General features: G+C 37.2%; 1 protein-coding gene across 2 annotated transcripts; it reads left to right on the forward strand.

Moving 5' to 3' along the window:
* The first annotated feature begins 446 nt into the window (after window positions 1–446).
* Window positions 447–27,878, forward strand: LOC102809718 (transmembrane protein 268-like). Of its 2 annotated transcripts, XM_085492547.1 has the most exons (10): window positions 447–625; window positions 10,824–11,423; window positions 11,643–11,684; window positions 14,111–14,140; window positions 16,183–16,292; window positions 16,400–16,666; window positions 19,691–19,801; window positions 20,127–20,219; window positions 22,612–22,743; window positions 27,546–27,878. In XM_085492547.1, the coding sequence occupies exons 1-10, from the start codon at window positions 580–582 to the stop codon at window positions 27,699–27,701; spliced, it is 1,587 nt and encodes a 528-aa protein (XP_085348673.1). In that variant the 5' UTR covers window positions 447–579; the 3' UTR covers window positions 27,702–27,878. The 2 variants fall into 2 exon arrangements, with proteins under 2 accessions (XP_085348673.1, XP_085348674.1); XM_085492548.1 differs by lacking the exon at window positions 14,111–14,140.
* Window positions 27,879–27,969: the final 91 nt, after the last annotated feature.

The raw sequence follows: 27,969 nt of genomic DNA on the forward strand, positions 1-27,969 counted from the left end.
ATCATTTGCTTCATTGAACACATACAACAATGCATATTTCAACTGAGATCAGTGACCTTTGATGTGTATCACTAGTGATCAGTCAAGTAGAAACAGTCAAAATATTTTATCAGATTTTCTCAATTTTTGCATGATATTTTCATACAGGACATCTGTTGTTCAAACTCAGGGAAGACTTTATACTGATGAATAAGGTGACCAAGTTTGATAAAGTTTGGAATAGAATTAGTAAAGTTATTATGCACACAATAACAATTATTAACGACGACGACAACGACGACGACAACGCCGGACAAAATTTTTCCCTTAATCACAGTCCCTCTATCAGGGACTGTGCCTTAATATACCTTTCCCTTCCATCTTTGATGGTACGGGCAAGGTAAACAGTGGGGTAATTACACTGAACATGCGCAGCTCGTTCCCGCCGCTGTGACGTAGCAATGTTGGTAGTGAGCACATGACCATCCTACTATACATTGACGAAACGTACACATTGACTTGAAGAGTTGTAATTATAATCTTTTAGCCGGTTCGGGTTTGTCGTTACATCGACCGAGCGCCACATATGTTATTGTGGACATGGAAGAGGACGACGACGTGTTCAGTCTCCAAGTGGAGTCAACCGGTATGTATGCATCGATATTACTGAAACATGAATACGACAATATATCCCTTTGCCTGAAATAGTAAATACACCAGTCACAGATACAAAATATAGAGGCCACGTTGAATGAAGAGATGATTGTTGATATTTTGGGAGTGTCGTTATATTAACGAGAATCTAAATATGTCTTAGGGCGTAGACTATGGCTTAAAGTGAAACGTCGACCACAACATGCCACATGTTCGCTGATTCGCACGTCTGACGTCAGAGACAATTTTGTCGTGGCGTTTTACCTTTTCATTCTCATGGGCATGGGTGACATATTTATAGTTTATGTCGCAGTGTTTTACTCTAAGACGTTCACAAAACAGAGTGGTAGATTGTTGATAAAACAGTTGTGTTAATTTCAAAATTGACCTTACAATTACATGGTACATCAAATCGACATACCATAAACTTTTATTTTCATTTAAAAATTGAGTGACTTTTGCCTGTTAGACGACGCAGATACGGTAATGGTAAAAGAAGTTATAAATAAATATAGTAATATAAAATGTGTTCAGGTTTTGAAAGGTCATTTGTGTAACTCAAATCTTGGTTTTAGGACAAAGGTCATTCTGCTTAAGGAACTATTCATAACGAAATTAAATACTGCTTGTATAGTTGCAGCTACTGGCTTGGGTGATATCAATATATTATAATAATGCTAGTTGACAATTCTCAAGTTCACTGTGACTTTGAGTTGAAAGAGTGTAGAAATTACAAGTAAGGTATTCAAATGGCATATAGCAAAAACTGGGAACTGAAATTTGGTAGGCTTCTGCATTTTTTTTTCTGTTATGATGTAATAGAAATTAATGGCATGGACATCATATCAAATTACAGTTATTCATGGTAGATATCTTTGCTGTCTACATTCGAACACTACATGTTATAGCAATAGGGTCGTCACCTGAACAAGCCGTGGGAATTGGGTCCTAGCAACAAAAACAACTTGTGCTAAAAATGCAGAGGCTCTTGGGTAGACACTTATTTATAAACAATGACACTGGCTGTATTCCTTCTATCAAATTTAAAAATGACTGTATTTTGAGTGTCAATGTCGTTAATCATGTGTTGTCATGGTAACATGATCTTTGCGTGTTGTCATGGGTAACATGAACTTTGCACTAATAACACACTATTTTCACATTGGATTGATTATACATCAATCTGAATATTTCAAAGTACCGGTATCTTGAAATAACATGTTTCATTCAGTGTTATATTCAAAATAAATTCTAATACAAGCATGGAGCATTGCTGAACAGAATATTAATGTCATATTATGTCTTCTACAGTATGAATGTAATATAAACTAAAATAAACTCAAACTAGGAAAGACAACAATCAGGTGATGTTTGGCTAGCACATAAATTACTTGTCATGAGTAGTCTCGTGTCTGATTACTTTTCTGTTTCCATTTTTAAAAATTTCGTTAAAATTGTTAATTCACAAAATTTAAAAGTTTATGAAAGGGTGTGAATTTTTATAACCTAGGACGTGTAGTAACGGAGAATGATACTTCTTACACACGTGTTACTATAGTTACCTGGACTGAATATAAGAATAGAAGTTTTAATTGAAGTAAAGGTTGCTAATAAATGTTAATGTCTTCTCACAATTCTACTGAAGTAGTGTGTAAAGTATATAATTTATTTATTATGTACATTTATACCAATTGTTTCAGAAAGCCGTAAACATTTGTTGTCAAAATTTACATTTACACCCTGTGTTGCATTCAAATTGGAAAGTTTTCAGGGGTTAGTGGAGTAATGTCCGCTCATACCCTTGAGTCTGTGTTTTATATTTATTTTTATTTACACAAAACATCGCTCCTATTTGCACATAAATTTCATCTAGTATCGTCCCTGCCGTTTTACATAAAACATTACAATTTTTAAGCCCATATAAAATAAACCATGCATTTCAACATTTCATGCTTGGAAAATTGAAAAGATTATTTTTATGCAAATGAGTTGTAATGATTTAGCCGTATGCAAATTAACTCTGGTAATTCTTTATTACATTTACTTTCCTCTGTGTTGAATGAATAACACTTCAATTGTATTTAATTGAAATAGATTTAAAATTGAATCATACGATCTAGCAATAACCGCAGAGGTACAACTTGAACAAATTTATTGTGTGTTTTTCAGATCATTACCAGAAGTAAACATTCACCTGCTGTAGCAAGTGATTGGTCAAGTTTGCTTTCAACGATCATTTGAATTTATAATTTATTCATAAATATTTCAGTATATTAAAATAATCAATGCTCATAAAACCAAATACTACTTAGTTTGTGTAATAATGGTGTACTTCACCCTGGCACCTATTGATCTTCACCCTGGCACCTTCCGATCTTCATCCTGGCACCTTCCGATCTTCACCCTGGCACCTTCCGATCTTCACCCTGGCACCTTCCAATCTTCACCCTGGCACCTTCCGATATTCACCCTGGCACCTTCCCATCTTCACCCTGGCACCTTCCGATCTTCACCCTGGCATCTTTTGATCTTCACCCTGGCACCTTTTGATCTTCACCCTGGCACCTTTTGATCTTCACCCTGGCACCTTTTGATCTTCACCCTGGCACCTTTTGATCTTCACTCTGGCACCTTTTGATCTTCACCTTGGCACCTTTTGATCTTCACCCTAGCACCTTTTGATCTTCACCCTGGCACCTTCCGATCTTCACCCTGGCACCTTCCAATCTTCACCCTGGCACCTCCCGATCTTCACCCTGGCACCTTTTGATCTTCACCTTGGCACCTTTTGATCTTCACCCTAGCACCTTCCAATCTTCACCCTGGCACCTTCCGATCTTCACCCTAGCACCTTCCAATCTTCACCCTGGCACCTTCCGATCTTCACCCTGGCACCTTCCGATCTTCACCCTGGCACCTTCCGATCTTCACCCTGGCACCTCCCGATCTTCACCCTGGCACCTCCCGATCTTCACCCTGGCACCTTCCGATCTTCACCCTGGCACCTTCCTATCTCTAGTCATGGCACCTCCAGGCCTAGCTTTCATTTATTGCATAACAACCATACAAGAACAACGAAAATATACTTTACTGGGGTAATAACAATATTACAAATTTCGACTTAATATAATCATTTCTGGCAGAATGCCAAGATAGTCTGAATGGATTGTTGCTGCTTTGTACCCTAATTCAATACAGGTAAATTCAGTGTCCTAAATACCAGGCATACCATGGGGTCATCACTCTATACTATCATGTTTTGTGGCTTGTCACCCCTCCCCCTTCCATGACCTTTCACAGATTATAATTGTTCTACCCACAATACACCTTTTAGACTGACTCAAAATTAATGGTTTGCATGAACTTTGCAACAAGCTACTTCATCAGGTACATGACCTGTCTATCTATTTTGGTTGTATTGTCCAATACGACTACCACTCTAATTATCTACCCCAATGATAGGATGTACTTTCTGGTTTGACATGCGCCTGTCATTACATGCGATGTTAACATACACATGTACCATGAAGTATACAACTTTTAGTTCCTGTTTGATATCTTTTGATTTGTATTCATAAAATTTCTCCCATTTCTGGGACATACCTGGACTCATTAAACTTACCGTACTTATCCGGGTAGGAGCCCATGCCCGAGGAAACGCCCACCCCCCACTTTTGACACAATAAAGAAGTTAAGGTCATATCCGGGCACACGCCCAGGGGGTCTTTTTCTACACAAAAATAACAAAAAAGTATTTTCTATTCGTTGACTGTGGCTGTATTAACAGTTGGCTTTCTTGCAGTCTGTCGTGATGCTTATAAAAATTCTTTAAATATAATTGTTAATTTCCAAAATCATAAGTTAGCAAGTCTATAAAAATATATATTAAAGCAGAAACGGTAATTCTCTTTTTAGTCCCCGTTCGGACGTAGATTTTGTTCAAATTTGGTACATACATTAAACATAATAGGACCTTGATGCACGTCATTTTTTTTTTCCGGATCAAGTTCGAAATGGCCGACTGGCGGCCTTTTTGTTTTACAGAATTCAGTTCTGGATCCGTATCCGAGACATGTCTGGATTGATCGTGTTCAAACTTCACACACACATGGTACATGATGTCACAAATAGATATGTGCATTTGTTTCATGATCCGCTTAACAATAGCTGAATGATAGCCATTTAAAGGTCGAAAATGCATCAAAATCACGTATTTTCACAATTCCGGAACCAGATCTCAGTCATGCATGGATGGATTTTGTTCAGATTTAGTACAATGTGTTGTACATATGTAGGTGCATTTCGGATCAGAACCACTGAAAGTGGTCTGAGATTTCAGTCATGATCTGCTTTGAATGTATACATGTATGTCACTCAAATATGAACGGAACAAGGACATTTCATTGACAATGACTTGTTTCAAATTGGTTTCAAAACGACAGAACGCAAATGTAGGCGTGAGTGGTGCCCTTGCCAGCCAAACGGCATCAAATCCCACTAACTCCTGACAGAATAGTGTAAAAATGTTTGTCTCGCCGGCAAGATCAATACTGCAAATTCGCAAAGTTCATGCCTTTTCGCAATGAGATTCAATGAATATTCATTTGGTGGTCATAGTAACACTGTCAATCAAAGCCGTGTTTGCATCGTCAGCAACAATCACACTGTTTTTAACAAGATCATAAACCTTGGGTGAAAATTTTTAGCACTTATCACACATTATGTCAACAAATAAACTCTGCTGTGAATGGTTACTCTTTGTTGGCTGTCACTATCTGACGTTCCTGCAATTTGATTGGTACAGAACAAATCATCTGGGGAAGTGAAAATCGACACCATTCTGTCAGGCGTGTGTTGGGTTTGGCACACCACGGAGACCACAACTCACACGACCTTGTCAGACTAAGCCATATTTCTTGACACAATCAAATTTTACAACTAAATTGATATATGGCAAGGTATACATGTCTGAATTTGTTATTGTCGTTGTTGGCATAAAACCTTGTTATTGTGGTTACAATAACTGTTTTTATCCAATTTCTTTCAAACTAGGATATTAACCAGTTTGAGATCTCAACCAATTATTGTACATGTTCCATGTTTATTCTTAAAGATATTCAATAAATGTCTCTTAAAATTGTCTTCTTGTGGTTAAAATATCTCAATTTTTATCTGATTATCTTCAAATTTGGGAACCTTATCAATCGCTTTACTGTGTCAACCTAGTTTTGGTGTATCTAACTAAAGCCAGACTTTTATTATCCCTTGTTTCGCGAACCCGCCGAATGAACAGAAGCCGAAAATGAAATAAAAATTAAATTTTATTCCAGCGTAATTTCTCGCGTCCACCGACTTGTAAGTGCAAAAAATTGCCAAAAAAAATTATTTTTATCTTCTCTTTTTTCCGTCCGCCACATAACAATCCAAGTTGCATTTTCGTGGGAGTACCAAGATCAAAGTACGAAAGTCTCACGCAGATCTATACTTTATGCGCGTTGGTTGACAGTGAATCTCAGGTATTGACCTCTCTGCGTCCTGCTTGAGACTACTAGGTGAACATGGCGGCAGCGGCGTGGTTTGTGCCGTGAAACTCTGTCCGAACGAGGACTAATAAACATTATGGTACCATTATTTATATGGTGTTAAGGTAGCGAGAAGGGAAATTTTCACTTTTTTCTTGATTTTTCAAAAATTGATAAAACGGTTACTTTAGACCTTGATACATCACCCCAGGTTTACAAAAGATCGAAATTACGAAATAGCGTTGCTCAAATTAGTGTTTTAAAACACTAGCAGAAAAGACTACAACTGCCGTTTCGTGGATATTTGCATAGTGTTTATCTTTGGAAGGAATTAAATGATAACATCTTATCTGTATACTCTGTTGTTGACGATTCTGATATAACGGGTGATAAGCTTCCAGTTGCAAACAATGCGTGTTTATCTAACGTCCATTGTCACCATTGTCAGTCGAGACTTCGTCGGAGAAACATGGTCATACAGTACTCATTTCGCCCAACCTTCCGCTTTTACATCGACCGCTTATCGCTTAATTTCCGACCACACGGTCTTGTCCGACCGGAAACCGACCGCATTTTAATCACGTTTTTTTTTTCGCTCGCTCGCTCATTGAAAACATTGACCGCTCGCCCAAACACTGAAAACTGGCACATGGGTGGTCGAAATGGTGGTTTTGATAGTAAAGTGTGAACATACAACTAGTATTAACTATTATTACATTCTGAACGACACTTCAAATCTAATAGCTGTATTACACTTGTATCGTGAAAGCAACTGAACTGGGACTTCTTGTTACGTGTTTTGGGTGCTTGTTCTAGATGTAATATTTTTATTTTAATGAGACAGTTACGTGAAAAAAAGCCTAGGTAACTCCTTTTGACAGAGCAGAGAAACGAGGAAATGTTAGTGATTAATTCCAAAAATAACGATATCGAATCCACATCGGTCCACGTCTGGTAAAATTTGACATTCAATTTTTAAAATTAAGTCACGATCATTGAATGAGCTCGGTCTATACCGTATACGTACCGCAAAAGTGTTCCCACACAAAATATTTTCGACTAAAAACGGCCACATGCCCTGAAAAAATCGAGCAGAGCTTGACATGTATGAATAATTTATTGGGCTTAAATGAAAAACGTGTCAAATTTAGTTATAGCCATAACTATTTGGTGGCCAGTCGATGAACAATTCAAAGTCCTTCAGGGCTGAAAATCATCGACGCTACTCTGGTTTACTTTATTTCACAACTTGCAGAGAAAACTGATTCGCGTGAGCTCTAATGTATCTTAGCCTAGTATTTTCTTTTTGAACTAAGGTCAAATTCCATCAGTTTGTCAAAATATATGTTTTTCAGCGAGTAATTTTGAAGCCTGTCACAGCACAAACAACTATGTGAATCGACGCCGGTGATTGGATTGTACGACGACCCTTCAATTAGCGTCAAATATGCTTTGTTACAACATCATTGATTGGCTGAGAGTCACCTGATCGGAGCACGAACTGGGTCACAGAACCATATTTGTCCGTATTATCAACAGGACTTTGCAAAATAACCACACCCACATTTTCAATCATTTTTAGCGCGGAAGTTGCCAACAAATGTAAAAAAAATCGTGAATTTCATGGATTCGAATAAAATAAAGCAAGCGATTGATAAGGATGATTATTAATATTTTCCCCGATGCTCTTCGAATTTTTATTTTTTTTATTTCAAGGTAAGAAATGGCTAGCTGAAGTTGCATCGTCTTCAATGCGGTTGTTTCACCGCGAACAACTCTAGCTCTGTTTTGGGCATGGTTTAGTTTTGCGATGTAAAATAAAATATATATTAAAATAATAATACTTGATTAATTATTTGGGGTTTCAGCCCACAAATTACAGACATGATCTCCATGAATTACGGTCAATGTTTGTCTTCTCTCGGCTGATTGTCACGGTGTTGATCGACGCCCTTCCTAAGAACTCAGTATGGAGAAACCAACGGGGATCGACATTCCAAACAAACAATCGAAATTATCAACGAAAGACGAGATTTTTCTAGATATTTACAAACATACTGTCATGACAAACATATGTAAAATTAACAAATACACAAAGAGGTGTAATATTAGGTTTTATTTTAGGCTTAGAAATATTTTCTTTCACTCAGCCCATGCATGTAACTGCCATTTAGCTTTACGGTCCTTCAGCATCGGGGGAAAACAACAATAATTATACAAAACACATTGCGAAGACTCAACAATCAGGAAAGAAACCCCAGACAACCCTGTCGTACTTGTGTTGAAATACATTTTGTATTTCACGTCAGAATATTGTTTAAAATAAAATATTCAGTCCAAGCCAAATCGAGGTCAAAGGGTCAGGTTGCGTGCATATAATTATATATAGTTAAAACAAAAAGTATTTGAACTTTTGTCAGCTGTTCAACATCTATAAAAACCAGAAAGACAATTATAAGACAATGTGAAGCTCGGAAATTATTCTGTTAGTCCGAATTTTAAATGCGCGCGAGCGAGCAGGTGGGCGGTGATATTTCGGGGTTTGCGCGGTCGAAAATAAAGCGGAAATTGTCCGGTCACAAAAGCGAGAGAAAAAGGTGATTGGAAAGCGAAAGCGGGCGGGAGGTTGTGCGAAAGGAGTACTGTAACTTTGCACAACTTTCTTTTAAATCGTTTTATTTTCCAAGTCAATATTCTATTTTACTAATACATTTTTTTTCTAACACAATGGCGAAGAAAAGAAAGAAAGTGTTGACAGACGAGGCAAAGAAAAATCTGCCACTCAGTGTCGCACTCTGACACAGCAATTTTTTTTCAAACATCGGCTATTTTGTTTCACCATGAAAACCATTTTATTAGATGTCTTATCTGAGACACTTAAAGGATTAGCTTGTTTGTAAACTGTCAGCGTGTACAGTGGGACAGTAATGTTTGTCAGAGGATTATCCCACGTTGTTCGTTTGCATAACAATGGAAAACCCGAACGTTCCTGGAGTACGGACTCAAATGCCAGCAGTTTTCTTCATTTTTCAAGCTCGAGCTTGAAATTATTCATTATCTGACACTCTTTATGAGTTCTATGATATCAGTGGTTAATATGTTTGGCCATTTTTAGTGTATATTTATAATAATGCAGCAAATCTACAGTGTTTTATTAACCAAAACTGTTTTTCGCGTTTTTCTCGAGTTGAAGTTTTGATCGAGAACGACTCATTGGGACCGCCGCCAAATCAAGTGCGTTCGGACTAGGACATTCAAACTCGCAGTTATCGTTCAAAAGATAATGATGGTGCGAAATATGTCTGGGTTTTTAAAGAAAATGCTTTGTCACAGAATAATAGTCTGTTAAAGGTGCCAAGTATGAAATAATTTGGGGACAAAAAAACAAACCTGCATAGAAATCGGAATAATAGGTCTTTTGATTATCGGAGACGCATTTCAATGGACTTGATTGCGGACAATGCATAACTTAAATTTCACCAGGAAATTCTGCAGTGTGCTCTCGCAATCGCGTACTTAGTCATTTTTACAAGGTTCGCCATTTTTGATGTCACGTGATAATTATGTTAACAATGTCTGTCTAGTTTGTGCGAACTTGCACCTCTATACTTAGTCTTTTGAAATATATAACCTAAATTACTGTAAGTTCTGAACGAGACAACAGACAGAATGTTTTATTTAAAAACGTCACAAAACCTTCTCGCTACCTTAACATCTAATAATTCAACAGGGTTTTTCCTACTTGAAAATATCTTTATCATTTGTGTAACATTAGTTGCTGATCACATAGTTACAAAACTACAGTGTATCACTGACTGAACTGTGAAGGAAACCTACATTGTGTGTACATGTACATGATGGCACCATGCCGAAAAGTTTTCGCCTGTGCATATGTGGGTTAGACTTTTTATTGAGTTGGTGAAAACACTCTAAACAAGCTTGTGTATGTGTCTTACTAACTGCCTGGATCAGACTTTGAGTATGCATAAATATTATACATTAAAAATGCGATTGTTTATAGTCTCATACAAGTTGACAAATCCAAAACAACGATGTTGACTTTTTTTTTACCACTGACACACTAAATGTTATGCCATGTTGTGTCAACTCCTGCAACTTTCTTGATGCAGCCACACTTTGCTGTTTCCATGGTATTTTTGTTAACAGTTTTAAATAGAGAACAAAGAAAATATGTTACGGTACTTTGTCCTTTTTTCTGTGCACTTTGTACACAAGATAATGACAGTTGAAATCTCAATCTATTTGTAAAACTGGATATTCGACTGCTAATTTGTGGGTTTCTTGCTGATTTAAGCAACCCACAAAAATTTCAGTTTTACAAGTCAGATGACCTTTGCATGGATTAATGTGAGAAACAAGGTTATATGTTGAATAACATTTTATTTCATTTCTTCTCTCCAATCAATGATCTCACTTACAATTCTTTGAGAATCACACAAATCTAATGGTAAAAAAGAATTAATTTTATTTTTTTTCCGCCCTCAAAAAAATTGCCTAAAAAAAAGTCTGGCCTAAGTGCAATTTTCACTATATGGCATAAAATTTGACAGATTTTTAGATGTAGAAATAAATATTTTGCTGATATTGAGAACCAGATATGTTCTCTAAAATCTGTAGAAAACCTCACTGATTTGTCTTATTTTTCAGACTTGCCAAGTGAACCACTAGAGGATTATGATGCTGAAAGCCCAGTGTTGGACTGGGAGCTTCAAGACACACACACTGAACATTTCTTTGTACAAACTGAAGAGGAGCATCATGTGGAGAGTGATTCCACTGAAGGAGGGATAGAAATCTCTCCTGTTGTGTCAACTACACCAGACAGTATCTGTAGCATGGCTCCTCCACTGGTTGGCAAGGAAACCAGCCATGTATTCTTTTGTTACAGTCCATCTGATAATGAGTGGGTGGCAAATGTTGTCAGAAAATTGGAATCTCCGGCGTATGGTTTTAAATGCTATAACCATGAACTGGTATGTGAACCAGAGAAATCAAAAGCTGACTTAATACTGAGTTGCACCTGTTGTTGTAAGAAAGTGGTTGTGGTGCTTTCATCAGCGTTTTTAGAGAGTGCATGGTGTCAACTTGATAATGCTTATGTTATACAGCAGCTCATCAAAGATACCAACAAGATAATTGTAGTGGCACTAAATGACTGCAATGCTCCACATTATCTTCAACATTTCGTTCCAGTTAATGCCATGTCTAAAAGTTTCTGGCCACGATTTATTGCTTCTCTCAAGCAAGGTATGTTACTATAATAAACAATAAAATTTGAATAAACAAGTGTAGCAACCAGTTTGGGCACCAATGTAGCGGCCAACATGGTTACATCAACTTGACATGCTTATTACAATGGACATAATTGTGTTGTGCATTTTTCAATATCACCAGGAACAATTTTGTAGCTTTTGTAATATTTAATGTGTGTGTAATACTGACAACAAACATCTTCTTGTTTTCTAGAAATATTTGTTGACGTGGTAAACAGCTTTAGTAATGAACACGGTAAGACAATTATAGTCATCTTTTTTTCAAACTTGTTTATGGATTTAGGTTTCATATGGTTTTAGTGTACTGGTTCATTTGGCCATCAATAGGGTCAGAATTTGTCCGTCAATAGGGTCAGAATTTGTCCGTCAATAGGGTCAGAATTTGGCCGTCAATAGGGTCAGAATTTGGCCGTCAATAGGGTCAGAATTTCGTCGTCAGTAGGGTCAGAATTTGGCCATCAATAGGGTCAGAATTTAGCCGCCAGTAGGGTCAGAATTTAGCCGTCAATAGGGTCAGAATTTCGTCGTCAATAGGATCAGAATTTGGCCATCAATAGGGTCAGAATTTGTTCGTCAATAGGGTCAGAATTTGGCCGTCAGTAGGGTCAGAATTTGGCCGTCAATAGGGTCAGAATTTGGCCGTCAATAGGGTCAGAATTTGGCCGTCAATAGGGTCAGAATTTGGCAGTCAGTAGGGTCAGAATTTGGCCGTCAACAGGGTCAGAATTTCGTCGTCAATAGGATCAGAATTTGGCCATCAATAGGGTCAGAATTTGTCCGTCAATAGGGTCAGAATTTGTCCGTCAATAGGGTCAGAATTTGGCCGTCAATAGGGTCAGAATTTGGCCGTCAGTAGGGTCAGAATTTGGCCGTCAGTAGGGTCAGAATTTGGCCGTCAACAGGGTCAGAATTTCGTCGTCAATAGGATCAGAATTTGGCCATCAATAGGGTCAGAATTTGTCCGTCAATAAGGTCAGAATTTGTCCGTCAATAGGGTCAGAATTTGGCCGTCAATAGGGTCAGAATTTGGCCGTCAATAGGGTCAGAATTTGGCCGTCAATAGGGTCAGAATTTGGCCGTCAATAGGGTCAGAATTTGGCCGTCAGTAGGGTCAGAATTTCGTCGTCAGTAGGGTCAGAATTTCGCCATCAATAGGGTCAGAATTTAGCCACCAGTAGGGTCAGAATTTGGCCGTCAGTAGGGTCAGAATTTGGCCGTCAGTAGGGTCAGAATTTGGCCGTCAACAGGGTCAGAATTTGGTCATCAATAGGGTCAGAATTTTGCCATCAGTAGGGTCAGAATTTGGCCATCAACAGGGTCAGAATTTGGCCGTCAACAGGGTCAGAATTTGGCCGTCAACAGGGTCAGAATTTGTCCGTCAATAGGGTCAGAATTTGGCCGTCAATAGGGTCAGAATTTGGCCGTCAATAGGGTCAGAATTTGGCCGTCAGTAGGGTCAGAATTTGGCCGTCAGTAGGGTCAGAATTTGGCCGTCAGTAGGGTCAGAATTTTGCCGTCAGTAGGGTCAGAATTTTGCCGTCAGTAGGGTCAGAATTTGGCCGTCAGTTGCGTCAGAACTTGGCCGTCAGTAGCGTCAGAACTTGGCCGTCAGTAGGGTCAGAATTTTGCCATCAATAGGGTCAGAATTTGGCTGTCAATAGGGTCAGAATTTGTCCGTCAATAGGGTCAGAATTTGGCCGTCAATAGGGTCAGAATTTCGTCGTCAATAGGATCAGAATTTGGCCATCAATAGGGTCAGAATTTGTTCGTCAATAGGGTCAGAATTTGTTCGTCAATAGGGTCAGAATTTGGCCGTCAGTAGCGTCAGAACTTGGCCGTCAGTAGCGTCAGAACTTGGCCGTCAGTAGGGTCAGAACTTGGCCGTCAGTAGGGTCAGAATTTTGCCGTCAGTAGGGTCAGAATTTGGCCGTCAATAGGGTCAGAATTTGGCCATCAATAGGGTCAGAATTTGGCCGTCAGTAGCGTCAGAACTTGGCCGTCAGTAGCGTCAGAACTTGGCCGTCAGTAGCGTCAGAACTTGGCCGTCAGTAGCGTCAGAACTTGGCCGTCAGTAGCGTCAGAACTTGGCCGTCAGTAGCGTCAGAATTTGGCCGTCAATAGGGTCAGAATTTGGCCATCAATAGGGTCAGAATTTCGTTGTCAATAGGGTCAGAATTTAGCTGTCAGTATGGTCAAAACATGGGATTCATTGTTGGTAGTACTGCAGTAATTTGAGATGCGCGAATATATAGGATGTATTTGCAAATAACAAAATTGCTCACGGGTAGCTTTTTTTTTTCATGATTGTGTTTTTGGCATAATAAATTATCAAGTCATTGTGTGTGTGTGTGGGGGGGGATTTTAATGGCAGTTATGCAGTATCATGCTAAGCATTTCTCGGTTCTAAAAATTACATGCACAAGTTTTAGTTCACATGGTCTTGTTTTATATAAACTTGTAGGACATTGTCATCACTACAATACTAACATAATTGTAAAACCTGGTGTTCGAATTTAAGGTTGGTTGCTATTCGGTTAATACTTGTCTTAATGGATTATAGGACACATTAAATTTGAGATGTTTGATGAGTGTTTGCGATAAAATGTGTCAGTACTGCTTACAAAAATAATCATCCATTTTTCTTTCAACTAAAACATAAAGAAATACTACAAGGAAACAGATTAGGTGAAGGTAAGGTCCATGATGTATATTTAGTAAAATTAGAAAACCTGGTTAAGGATGTAATTTCTATGAAACACAGTTCTTGAACTCTAGCACACTGGACAACAAACTTGTCATAGCAACATTGACTCACCATAGCAACCATGAATAACAAACTTAATATCCCATCTGCTGGATTCTAAGAAATGTTGTGCTTGGTTCTGTATAGAATCTGAATGAGATGTGAATCTGAACAGAATCTGTATGTGATGTGAATCTGGACAGAATATGAATGAGATGTGAATCTGGGACAAAATCTGAACGTGGTGTGAATCTGGATGTGAATCTGGGACAAAATCTGTATGTGATGTGAATCTGGACAGAATATGAATGAGATGTGAATCTGTACAGAATCTGTATGTGATGTGAATCAGGACAGAATATGAATGTGATGTGAATCTGGACAGAATATGAATGTGATGTGAATCTGGACAGAATATGAATGTGATGTATTCTGGACAGAATATGAATGAGATGTGAATCTGAACAGAATCTGTATGTGATGTGAATCTGGACAGAATATGAATGAGATGTGAATCTGTACAGAATCTGTATGTGATGTGAATCTGGACAGAATATGAATGTGATGTGAATCTGGACAGAATATGAATGTGATGTGAATCTGGACAGAATCTGTGTGTGATGTGAATCTGGACAGAATATGAATGTGATGTGAATCTGGACAGAATCTGGATGTGGTGTGAATCTGGACAGAATCTGGACATGGTGTGAATCTGGACAGAATCTGGACATGGTGTGAATCTGGACAGAATCTGGATGTGATTTGAATCGAGACGAAATCTTGATGTGTGAATCTGGGACAAAATCTGGACAGAATCTGGGCGTGGTGTGAATCTGGACAGAATCTGGATGTGATTTGAATCTGGACAGAATTTGTATGTGGTGTGAATCTGGACAGAATCTGGATGTGGTGTGAATCTGGACAAAATCTGGATGTGGTGTGAATCTGGACAGAATCTGGATGTGGTGTGAATCTGGACAGAATCTGGACGTGGTGTGAATCTGGACAGAATCTGGACAGAATCTGGACATGGTGTGAATCTGGACAGAATCTGGACATGGTGTGAATCTGGACAGAATCTGGATGTGATTTGAATCTAGACGAAATCTTGATGTGTGAATCTGGGACAAAATCTGGACATTGTGTGAATCTTGGACAGAATCTGGATGTGATGTGAATCGGGGACAAAATCTGGATGTGGTATTAATCTGGACAATCTGGATTGGGTATGAATCTGAATCTGGATGTGATGAGAATCTGGATGTGATGTGAATCTGGGACAAAATCTGGACATGGTGTGAATCTGGGACAATCTAGACGTGTTCTCTGGACATGGTGTGAATCTGGACATGGTGTTCTCTGGACATGGTGTGAATCTGGACAGAATCTGGATGTGGTGTGCATCTGGACAGAATCTGGATGTGGTGTGCATCTGGACAGAATCTGGATGTGGTGTGCATCTGGACAGAATCTGGACGTGGTGTGCATCTGGACAGAATGAGCAGTTTAAAAAATTAGGGCATGATGTTCACTTGTAGGAAATTTCATATCCAGTCTGGTGTAATGTTTCTGTCCTCTGTGCACATAAAGAAAATCAACAGCATTTTTGTCACAATGAGCAGTGAGACTGTAAATAAACTTTAGTCCTGTTGGTTATTCACAATGAGCAGTGAGACTGTAAATAAACTTTAGTCCTGTTGGTTATCTTTGACATTAAAAAACAGCTTAACTTGTCTGTTGTAAACTTATTACCACACTACTTCAGTTTCTTTTCAGATTTTTGGTATTTTGTGTGTATTTCTACCGGTATATTTGTTTTCTTTTACAATTACCAACAATGCAATCAAGGTATTAAATTCTTGTGACGTGGGTTGAATTGAAATGTCAAACACTGATTACATGACAGTTATGGCCGCCAGATGAGTACCCATTTTCAAGAAAAGGAAAATACAGATTAATTAAATAATACATGGTTGGGATTATTTTGTAGGGCTTTACAACGGTTTAGAGTTAAGTCGAATGGTATCAGAGAATCATCTATGTTCAGCTGAGTTTGATACTTTTTATTGTCCTGATGACTTGCTCCATAGTGGCGTTGCAGTAAGTATAACCCTAGCAGTTTATAGGAGGGTACTCAATAACAATATGACACAAGTTTAAAGCAGGCAGGATTGTATTCTAAATTAGCTTGTCATTTTTTCTTTCAGATACCTCAAAAAGACTATGCAACTGGCATATATAATTTACTGCAGGAGCCAAAATTACAATGGTATACATTCTGCTACTCCAAGCCATTCAGTGTTACAATGTGTTTGCTACTCTCTGCTTTACTGATTGTGGGACTAGTTGGTAAAGCTAGTTCATTTGGTGTAGATGGCACCCTCCACTGGGGATGGGCCCTGGTCTTAGCTACTGTATTGTCAGCTATTATAATATTGTTGCTGCTCACTGTAGTTTACTATGAAAAAATAAAGGTCAGTTCCCATTGCTTTCTATACAACACAGAGTGATAGCTTCCTATACAGCACACAGTGATAGCTTCCCATACAACACAGAGTGATAGCTTCCTATACAGCACACGGTGATAGCTTCCCATACAGCACACGGTGATAGCTTCCCATACAACACAGAGTGATAGCTTCCTATACAGCACACAGTGATAGCTTCCTATACAGCACACAGTGATAGCTTCCTATACAGCACACAGTGATAGCTTCCCATACAGCACACAGTGATAGCTTCCCATACAGCACACAGTGATAGCTTCCCATACAGCACACAGTGATAGCTTCCCATACAGCACACAGTGATAGCTTCCCATGCAGCACACAGTGATAGCTTCCCATGCAGCACACAGTGATAGCTTTCCATGCAGCACACAGTGATAGCTTCCCATGCAGCACACAGTGATAGCTTCCCATACAGCACACAGTGATAGCTTCCCATACAGCACACAGTGATAGCTTCCCATACAGCACACAGTGATAGCTTCCCATACAGCACACAGTGATAGCTTCCCATACAGCACACAGTGATAGCTTCCCATACAGCACACAGTGATAGCTTCCCATACAGCACACAGTGATAGCTTCCCATACAGCACACAGTGATAGCTTCCCATACAGCACACAGTGATAGCTTCCCATACAGCACACAGTGATAGCTTCCCATACAGCACACGGTGATAGCTTCCCATACAGCACACGGTGATAGCTTCCCATACAGCACACGGTGATAGCTTCCCATACAGCACACGGTGATAGCTTCCCATACAGCACACGGTGATAGCTTCCCATACAGCACACGGTGATAGCTTCCCATACAGCACACGGTGATAGCTTCCCATACAGCACACGGTGATAGCTTCCCATACAGCACACAGTGATAGCTTCCCATACAGCACACGGTGATAGCTTCCCATACAGCACACGGTGATAGCTTCCCATACAGCACACGGTGATAGCTTCCCATACAGCACACGGTGATAGCTTCCCATACAGCACACGGTGATAGCTTCCCATACAGCACACGGTGATAGCTTCCTATACAGCACACGGTGATAGCTTCCCATACAGCACACGGTGATAGCTTCCCATACAGCACACGGTGATAGCTTCCCATACAGCACACGGTGATAGCTTCCCATACAGCACACGGTGATAGCTTCCCATACAGCACACGGTGATAGCTTCCCATACAGCACACAGTGATAGCTTCCCATACAGCACACGGTGATAGCTTCCCATACAGCACACGGTGATAGCTTCCCATACAGCACACGGTGATAGCTTCCCATACAGCACACGGTGATAGCTTCCCATACAGCACACGGTGATAGCTTCCCATACAGCACACGGTGATAGCTTCCCATACAGCACACGGTGATAGCTTCCCATACAGCACACGGTGATAGCTTCCCATACAGCACACGGTGATAGCTTCCCATACAGCACACGGTGATAGCTTCCCATACAGCACACGGTGATAGCTTCCCATACAGCACACGGTGATAGCTTCCCATACAGCACACGGTGATAGCTTCCCATACAGCACACGGTGATAGCTTCCCATACAGCACACAGTGATAGCTTCCCATACAGCACACAGTGATCGCTTCCCATACAGCACACAGTGATAGCTTCCTATACAGCACACAGTGATAGCTTCCCATACAGCACACGGTGATAGCTTCCCATACAGCACACGGTGATAGCTTCCCATACAGCACACGGTGATAGCTTCCCATACAGCACACGGTGATAGCTTCCCATACAGCACACGGTGATAGCTTCCCATACAGCACACGGTGATAGCTTCCCATACAGCACACGGTGATAGCTTCCCATACAGCACACAGTGATAGCTTCCCATACAGCACACAGTGATAGCTTCCCATACAGCACACAGTGTTAGCTTCCCATACAGCACAGAGTGATAGCTTCCTATACAGCACACTGTAATAGCTTCCCATACAGCACACGGTGATAGCTTCCCATACAGCACACGGTGATAGCTTCCCATACAGCACACGGTGATAGCTTCCCATACAGCACACGGTGATAGCTTCCCATACAGCACACGGTGATAGCTTCCCATACAGCACGGTGATAGCTTCCCATACAGCACACGGTGATAGCTTCCCATACAGCACACGGTGATAGCTTCCCATACAGCACACGGTGATAGCTTCCCATACAGCACATAGTGATAGCTTTCTATACAGCACATAGTGATAGCTTCCCATACAGCATTAACTAATATTGCTAGTTTTTAGCTCCGCTGTTGACAAAGTCGACACAGCGGAGCTGTTCATATTACTGATTGTCCGGCGGTGTCTGTTGTCAACCTCACAATTTCAACTTCTTCGAAACCGCAAGTCAGAATGTTTTCAAATTTGATATGCAAGTACCTTAAATGGTTCTTTCTCAGATTTGTTCATTTCATGTTAAAATCTCAAATTCTCTATTTTTGGTGAATATTTTTGTCATTTTTGGTAAGTGATATTTTCGACATGTAAAAAAAAAAAAAAAATAAAAAAAAAACCATTACTTTGATATTACATATATAGTAAGGTACTATATGTTGACCTCTCTCAGATTTGTTCATTTTGTGATGATATCTTCAATTCTCTAATTTTGATGAATGTTTTTGTCATTTTTGGTAAAAAGTGATATTTTCGACTTCTTGTTAAAAACCAATAGTTCAATTGCTTTGATATTACATATTTAGATACTACATGTAGACCTTTCTCAGATTTGTTCATTTCGTGATGGTATCTTCGATTCTATAATTTTGGTGAATATTTTTGTAATTTTTGGTAAAAAGTGATATTTTCGACTTGTTAAAAACCAAAAGTTCAATTGCTTTGATACTATACATATTGTTCATTTTCTAATGATATCTTTAGTTCTTAATTGAAATGTGCATTACTAACAGCGGAGCTATCTCAGCCGAGAGGCTGCTTGTTTTAATTATGCTTATTTTTTATTTCTTTTCAGCTGAACAAAAATCTTGATTTCCGGTTGGCTAAGATTAATGCCTCAATTATGAAACACAACATATTACTTGGTATGTCTGACCAATGCATATGTTGTTGCTCACATGCGGTGGTATCCTTTTTATTACAAAGACCTCACTCTGTATGTAACATGGCACCACATCAGTATTGTCCATTGTGACAGCTTTGACTATTGTGGCAGTATTGCATGTTGCAGTATTGGTCATTGTGTTTGTCATTGCAGCTGTATGTGCCTGTGCAACAGATTTTCCCATTACTATAGTATAGTCTTGTTTGATAGTATCAGCCATTTTGTCAATCTTTGGCCATTGTTGGCAGCACGTGTCATTATGATAGTATTAATACAATACATTTGCAATATATAGATGAAATTCATTACTTGGATGTGGTTTATTTCCTTGACTTGAATTTTCCAGCTTCATTTCATTTACTACAATACTGACCAATGTATTGAACAAATACAGATGTTTTTATCCAACCAACATGTCCCTCTCAACACAATAACTCAGGTAAGATGTATTCCCATCTACATTTTTAGATTTGTAACATTTCATTAGAATAGTTGCACAGCAACTAGAAATCATTGTAGTAATATATAGAAATTGGTGGCAATGTGTAGACATCAGTTTATTTACAATAAAATACTATAAAATTTCAAGCAATCTACAAAAATTATGTTCATGTACAAAACAATTCAAATTTTGAATTGCTGGATGTGTGAAATGTCATTGAAAACACCAGTGCTACTGAGTACAGTTTAGTTTGTCTTTGTTGAAAATCAAAGTGTCAATATCATAGTGTCAGTATCATAATATCAAAGTGTCAATATCATAGTGTCAATATCATAATATCAAAGTGTCAGTATCATAATATCATAGTGTCAATATCATAATATCAAAGTGTCAGTATCATAATATCATCGTGTCAATATCATAATATAGTGTCAATATCATAATATAGTGTCAATATCATAATATCAAAGTGTCAGTATCATAATATCAAGTGTCAGTATCATAATATCAAGTGTCAATATCATAATATAGTGTCAATATCATAATATCAAAGTGTCAATATCATAATATCATAGTGTCAATATCATAATATCATAGTGTCAATATCATAATATCAAGTGTCAATATCATAATATCAAGTGTCAATATCATAATATCAAGTGTCAATATCATAATATCATAGTGTCAATATCATAATATAGTGTCAATATCATAATATCATAGTGTCAATATAATATCAGTGTCAATATCATAATATCAAAGTGTCAGTATCATAATATCAAAGTGTCAGTATCATAATATCAGTGTCAATATCATAATATCATAGTGTCAATATCATAATATCAAAGTGTCAATATCATAATATCAAAGTGTCAGTATCATAATATCAAAGTGTCAATATCATAATATCAAAGTGTCAGTATCATAATATCAGTGTCAATATCATAATATCAAAGTGTCAATATCATAATATCAAAGTGTCAATATCATAATATCAAAGTGTCAGTATCATAATATCAAAGTGTCAGTATCATAATATCAAAGTCAGTATCATAATATAAAGGTGTCAATATCATAATATCAAAGTGTCAATATCATAATATCAAAGTGTCAATATCATAATATCAAAGTGTCAATATCATAATATCAAAGTGTCAGTATCATAATATCAAGTGTCAATATCATAATATCAAGTGTCAATATCATAATATCATAGTGTCAATATCATAATATCAAAGTGTCAATATAATATCAAAATGTCAATATCATAATATCAAAGTGTCAGTGTCATAATATCAAAGTGTCAGTGTCATAATATCAAAGTGTCAGTGTCATAATGTCAAAGTGTCAATATAATATCAAAGTGTCAGTATCATAATATCATAGTGTCAATATCATAATATCAAAGTGTCAATATAATATCAAAGTGTCAATATAATATCAAAGTGTCAGTATCATAATATCAAAGTGTCAGTATCATAATATCAAAGTGTCAATATCATAATATCAAAGTGTCAATATCATAATATCAAAGTGTCAGTATCATAATATCAAAGTGTCAGTATCATAATATCAAAGTGTCAGTATCATAATATCAAAGTGTCAGTATCATAATATCAAAGTGTCAATATCATAATATCAAAGTGTCAATATCATAATATCAAAGTGTCAATATCATAATATCAAAGTGTCAATATCATAATATCAAAGTGTCAATATCATAATATCAAAGTGTCAATATCATAATATCAAAGTGTCAATATCATAATATCAAAGTGTCAATATCATAATATCAAAGTGTCAGTATCATAATATCAAAGTGTCAGTATCATAATATCAAAGTGTCAGTATCATAATATCAAAGTGTCAGTATCATAATATCAAAGTGTCAGTATCGTAATATCAAAGTGTCAGTATCATAATATCAAAGTGTCAGTATCATAATATCAAAGTGTCAGTATCATAATATCAAAGTGTCAGTATCGTAATATCAAAGTGTCAGTATCGTAATATCAAAGTGTCAGTATCGTAATATCAAAGTGTCAGTATCATAATATCAAAGTGTCAATATCATAATATCAAAGTGTCAATATCATAATATCAAAGTGTCAATATCATAATATCAAAGTGTCAATATCATAATATCAAAGTGTCAATATCATAATATCAAAGTGTCAATATCATAATATCAAAGTGTCAATATCATAATATCAAAGTGTCAGTATCATAATATCAAAGTGTCAGTATCATAATTTGTAGTCAACTATCAATAAGATTATGTACACAACCAGACTCAGCTATTGATTTCACAAAAGCAGCTTGTCACTAGAGAAGGTAGCTCATCAGTAATAGGGCGCCACTCTTAGGATTGCTATATTTTCTTTTACAGGATGTGATCACCTTGGACATTGATGCAGCTGATGATGATACTATTCAATTGACTCCTAGCAGTAAACAGGAAAAAAATAAAAATCATCCCATAACAACAATACTGGGCAATATAGCTCCGGAATCTTATAAGGTTAGTGAGAAAATGAAAACCCTGAATAACCTGATCTTACTTGCATGTATAAATGAAATTGTTTTCAAGAGTTCATTAAAACAGGTGCTCTGTGAACTTAATAAAACGAAATAAAAATAAGCGGTAAAAATTATCCATGGCCTCAGAACAAAATTTGCATAGACTGATATCACATCAGGTGTGGTAGGTAATACTAACACAGGGTAAAATAACACTAAGGACAAAACATTGTATTGTCACAATACAAAACTACGTCACAATTGTTCATATATTGTATGATAAAACAATATTGAGCTGTTAAAAGATGGTAATTGAAATGTGTTTATCTGTGTATTTTGCACCATTTTAGGCTTAATGCAAGCCCTTCAAAATGTCACATGACCTGGTCATAAATTTACCCAAGTAATACTTGAACTTGTGCAAAATTGGTTCATGGAAATAACCTGGCTGATTTCAATCAAAACAGGTCTTACCATAATTCCCCGAGTATAAGCCTGAACATGTAAAATCGGGAAAATTAGGGGGTGGGCTTATACTCGAGGACCACCTCAGAAAAGATAATTATTAGGGGGATTTAATATTGTAACCCTCTTCCAAACCTCAAAAAATCATCCAAATTACATTTTTCGTTCACAGCGCCATTCTCGGAGAAATGTTACGTCATTTTTGAATTCCACAACACTTTTTACAATGAAGAAACAAATATGTTTATAAAAATACACACATTTATTACAATACAATTTACATACTGTTTGAATTTACGGTGAAATAATGGGTAGGTTCTGTGAGAAAACAGTCAAAGGCAAGATCTTTATGATTATCTTCGTTGTGGAATGTTTTCGATTGCTTGCAAACTCTCGATACAAAGCAATTTCCACCATGGTGTTTTTCATCATGATTTGACCTGAACAACTTCCTTTGACATAACAGGTCATGCCTTTCGTTAACCAATCAAAATGCTGTGTCGTACAGACGAAGTTTTTCGATTATTAACGAAGTAGTTTTTTCAACGCAATGCGGAAGTGAATTACCACGATGTTAAAATGTGATTTGATTTTGACAAAAAAAACGGTGATTTTTTTTTTCCCTGAAGCTGTTGGTTCGTAATTTTTGAAAAGTAAACTGAGGGTGGAGGAAGTGTTTAAATGTTTCACGGTCGCCATCAAGTTATGTCAAAGAATATAGTTTGCTTGTTCACATCCCATTCACGAAAGTCTCAATGGACACGATTATTCGGGAAAGTAAAACGATGTTCAATGACCATTTTTGGCGTTTCTAAAACCACTACTCAAAAGGAATATGGATTACTTCAGTATTGCAACATCAGAATTCATCGTGAGTAAATAATGGAATAGAAAAGGTCTGAACCGACCATGCACTCTGAAATTAATGCGAATTTTCTTGTAGAAGCAGGAACCAAACTATCGTACCAATCACGATTATCATGCAATGAAATGCACTTTTTACTTGCATATTTTAATAAATGTTGTTGACGCCCAGTAAAATGTTTTTCTGGCCAGCAGTGATCAGTTATGCTCAAAGCTGGTTCACAAACTCTATTTCATAAGTTACCATTTTTGTTTTGTGGTGTGATCAAATTTTGCCAACTAGCAAAATGTATGTTTTTGCCTGTATCTCAGACATCCCTGGACTGATTACATTCAGACTTAGCAAACTACAGTATGTCCAACTATTTTATTATCCAATTAAACATTGCCAAATTTTTGTGCTGAAAATTCATCAAAATCAAGCAATTCTGCTATTTCCAAAATGTTCGACCTCTATTCCATTTGTATATTTTTGTTATATATATTTTGTGTGTTGTTAAGACTTAATTTTTTTTTTTTTTTTAAATATTTTTTTTGTGCCAGGCGACAGTTCCTGACATTTAGTGTCACTGTTGTCTCTCCTGACTTTTTTTTTTCTGTATGTGCAAATGCAAGTGCTAGTGCTGTTTTGCCACAGAAGTCATATTCATGTTTGGGACTACATGACAGGGCTGTGTGGCCATCTCTCTGTCAAATGGCAATTTGTAATGCGCTATCCTGGCATCAACCAGGCTCAGGCGAACACGAGCACCTGCGGACCTTAACCAAGGTTCCCCAGTGACCGGTGACTTACTTTTTTGTTTGTTTGGAATAAGCATCTATCTATATGAATGAATTTTATTTAAATTTGGCACATATATTAGACATACAAAATGGCCATATCTCTCTCTCTCTCTCTATATATATATATATACATGTATATACGTATATAAACCCACCCCTCTGTTTTAGACATTTAACAGGTTGAGGGCATCCCCGAGTATAGGCCCAGGGTGTTTTTACGGGACCTTGAATACATTTATTAAAATATGCATGTAAAAAGTGTATTTCATTGCATAAAAATCATGATTGGTACGGTAGTTTTGTTCCTGTTTTTACAAGAAAACTCGCATTTAATTTCAGAGTACATGACGGGCCAAAGTGCATGGCGGGCCAACTTATTCTGTTATTTACTCAGGATTAACCCTGATGTTGCATTACTGAAGTAATCCATATTTCTTCTGAGTCATAGTTTTCGAAACGCCAAAAATATGATTGTAAAGTTGTGAAACCTGGTCATTGTGTCGTGTCCATTGAGACTATCGTGAATGGGGTGTGAACGAGCTAACTATTTTTCGACATGACTTGTTTGAGACCGTGAAAGGTTTAAATGCTTCTTTCATCCTCAGTTTATCTTTCGAAAATTGTGAATCAACAGCTTTTAGGGAAAAAATCACTGTTTTTGTCGAAATCAGTGTTAACATATTGCATTTTAACATCCCGGTAATTCATTTCCGCATTGAGTTGAAAAAAATTACTCAATCAGAAAATCATCCAAAATCAGAAAACTTCGTCTGTACAACACAGCATTTTAATTGGTTAATAAAAGACGTGACCTGTTAGGTTACAATTTTAACCCCCCCCCTCCCCCCCCCCCAAAATTATCTTTTCTGAGGTGGTCCTAAGCCCACCCCCTAATTTTCTCGTTTTACATGTTCAGGCCCCTGGGCTTATGATCGGGGAAGTACGGTATACATAATTGATCGTGTCACACAATCAGATTCATGATGGCCAAATGGCAATCATTTCAATGGTCATCAAAATCAAGTATTTCTGCAAATGTGGAACCAGATTGTGGTCTTACTAATTTTGTTAAAACATGATTCATACATATATTCAATATTATGTGAGCAAGCTATTTGTTTATCTGTTTGGATATAAAATGGTCGACTTGGAGGCATTAAATGAATTCTGTTCCTGAACTCTATCTCTATCTATGGCATATCAATACCATTTATGTTCAAACTTAATGGAGCGTGTTTTTTTTTCAATTTTTTTGGCTCCCAAATATCAATTCAGCCAAATACAAACTAGGATTATGTAATTGACAAATGGCTTTTTAGCTCCGCTGTCGACTTTGTCGAGCGGAGCTTATCATATGAGTGATTGTCCGTCGTCCGTCGTCGTCGTCCGTGTCAATGTTTTACTTTTTCGACTTCTCCTTGAAAACTACAAGCCTGAATGCTTTGATACTTGGTGTATATGTACCTTGGGTAGACCTCTCTCAGATTTGTTCATTTCATGATGATATCTTCAATTCTCTAATTTTGGTGAATATTTTTGTCATTTTTAGTAAAAAGTGATATTTTCGACTTCTTGTTGAAAACCGCAAGTGCAATTGCTTTGATATTACATATATAGGTACTACATGTGGACCTCTCTCAGATTTGTTCATTTTGTAATGATATCTTTAATTCTCTAATTTTGGTGAATATTTTTGTCATTTTTGGTAAAAAGTGATATTTTCGACTTCTTGTTGAAAACCGCAAGTCCAATTGCTTTGATATTACATATATAGGTACTACATGTCGACCTCTCTCAGATTTGTTCATTTTGTAATGATATCTTCAATTCTCTAATTTTGGTGAATATTTTTGTAATTTTTGGTAAAAAGTGATATTTTCGACTTCTTGTTGAAAACCGCAAGTCCAATTGCTTTGATATTACATATATAGGTACTACATGTGGACCTCTCTCAGATTTGTTCATTTTGTAATGATATCTTTAATTCTCTAATTTTGGTGAATATTTTTGTAATTTTTGGTAAAAAGTGATATTTTCGACTTCTTGTTGAAAACCGCAAGTCCAATTGCTTTGATATTACGTATATAGGTACTACATGTCGACCTCTCTCAGATTTGTTCATTTTGTAATGATATCTTTAATTCTCTAATTTTGGTGAATATTTTTGTAATTTTTGGTAAAAAGTGATATTTTCGACTTCTTGTTGAAAACCGCAAGTCCAATTGCTTTGATATTACATATATAGGTACTACATGTGGACCTCTCTCAGATTTGTTCATTTTGTAATGATATCTTTAATTCTCTAATTTCGGTGAATATTTTTGTACTTTTTGGTAAAAAGTGATATTTTCGACTTCTTGTTGAAAACCGCAAGTCCAATTGCTTTGATATTACATATATAGGTACTACATGTGGACCTCTCTCAGATTTGTTCATTTCATAATGATATCTTTAATTCTCTAATTTTGATGAATATTTTTGTAATTTTTGGTAAAAAGTGATATTTTCGACTTCTTGTTGAAAACCGCAAATCCAATTGCTTTGATATATTATACATATAGGTACTACATGTGGACCTCTCTCAGATTTGTTCATTTTCTAATGATATCTTCTGTTCTTTAATTGCCATGTGCATTGCTAACAGCGGAGCTATCTCAGCCGACAGGCTGCTTGTTCTTTTTCCTCTTTCAGGAAGAAGCTGAATTACTTGTGCTTCAATACACCAGCAAATACATTAGACAACTAATTACCAGAAAGCTAGGAGCTCCTAAACATCATAGACATATGCCTAAGGGGTACTGTTTATGTCAGTATGTGGAAAAGGAAGTTTTCAAAATGGAGATTTAAATCTTTTTAGGTGAATGTGAAAAAACTATGGTTATCCAACATGGTTTAAACAATTAATTAACAAAAGTTGGTAACATCCCTAGATTGTTTATGTAAGAATCTGTTGTCATGGCATTATATCTACTTGTTATGCATTCTAGCATTGTATACAAATGTAAAATATATTAATTACATCTATGTTTCTTCTGCGTCCCAATAATGCCTACTGTCGTGTGGTACATGCCTACTGCTGCATGATGATTGTGCCTGCTGGTTCGTAGTGACTGTG

This window comes from Saccoglossus kowalevskii, chromosome 17 (genome assembly GCF_978046115.1).
Source record: "Saccoglossus kowalevskii chromosome 17, keSacKowa6.1, whole genome shotgun sequence".
Taxonomy (NCBI): Eukaryota; Metazoa; Hemichordata; class Enteropneusta; family Harrimaniidae; genus Saccoglossus; species Saccoglossus kowalevskii.

What these genes read in the sequence shown, in the direction of transcription:
- LOC102809718 (XM_085492547.1), top strand. Translation starts at nt 580, where the DNA reads ATGGAAGAGGACGACGACGTGTTCAGTCTCCAAGTGGAGTCAACCG. An exon ending in TCTCCAAGTGGAGTCAACCG is followed by an intron (nt 626 to 10,823) that starts GTATGTATGCAT and finishes CTTATTTTTCAG; the next exon opens with ACTTGCCAAGTGAACCACTA. An exon ending in CTCTCAACACAATAACTCAG is followed by an intron (nt 20,220 to 22,611) that starts GTAAGATGTATT and finishes TTTCTTTTACAG; the next exon opens with GATGTGATCACCTTGGACAT.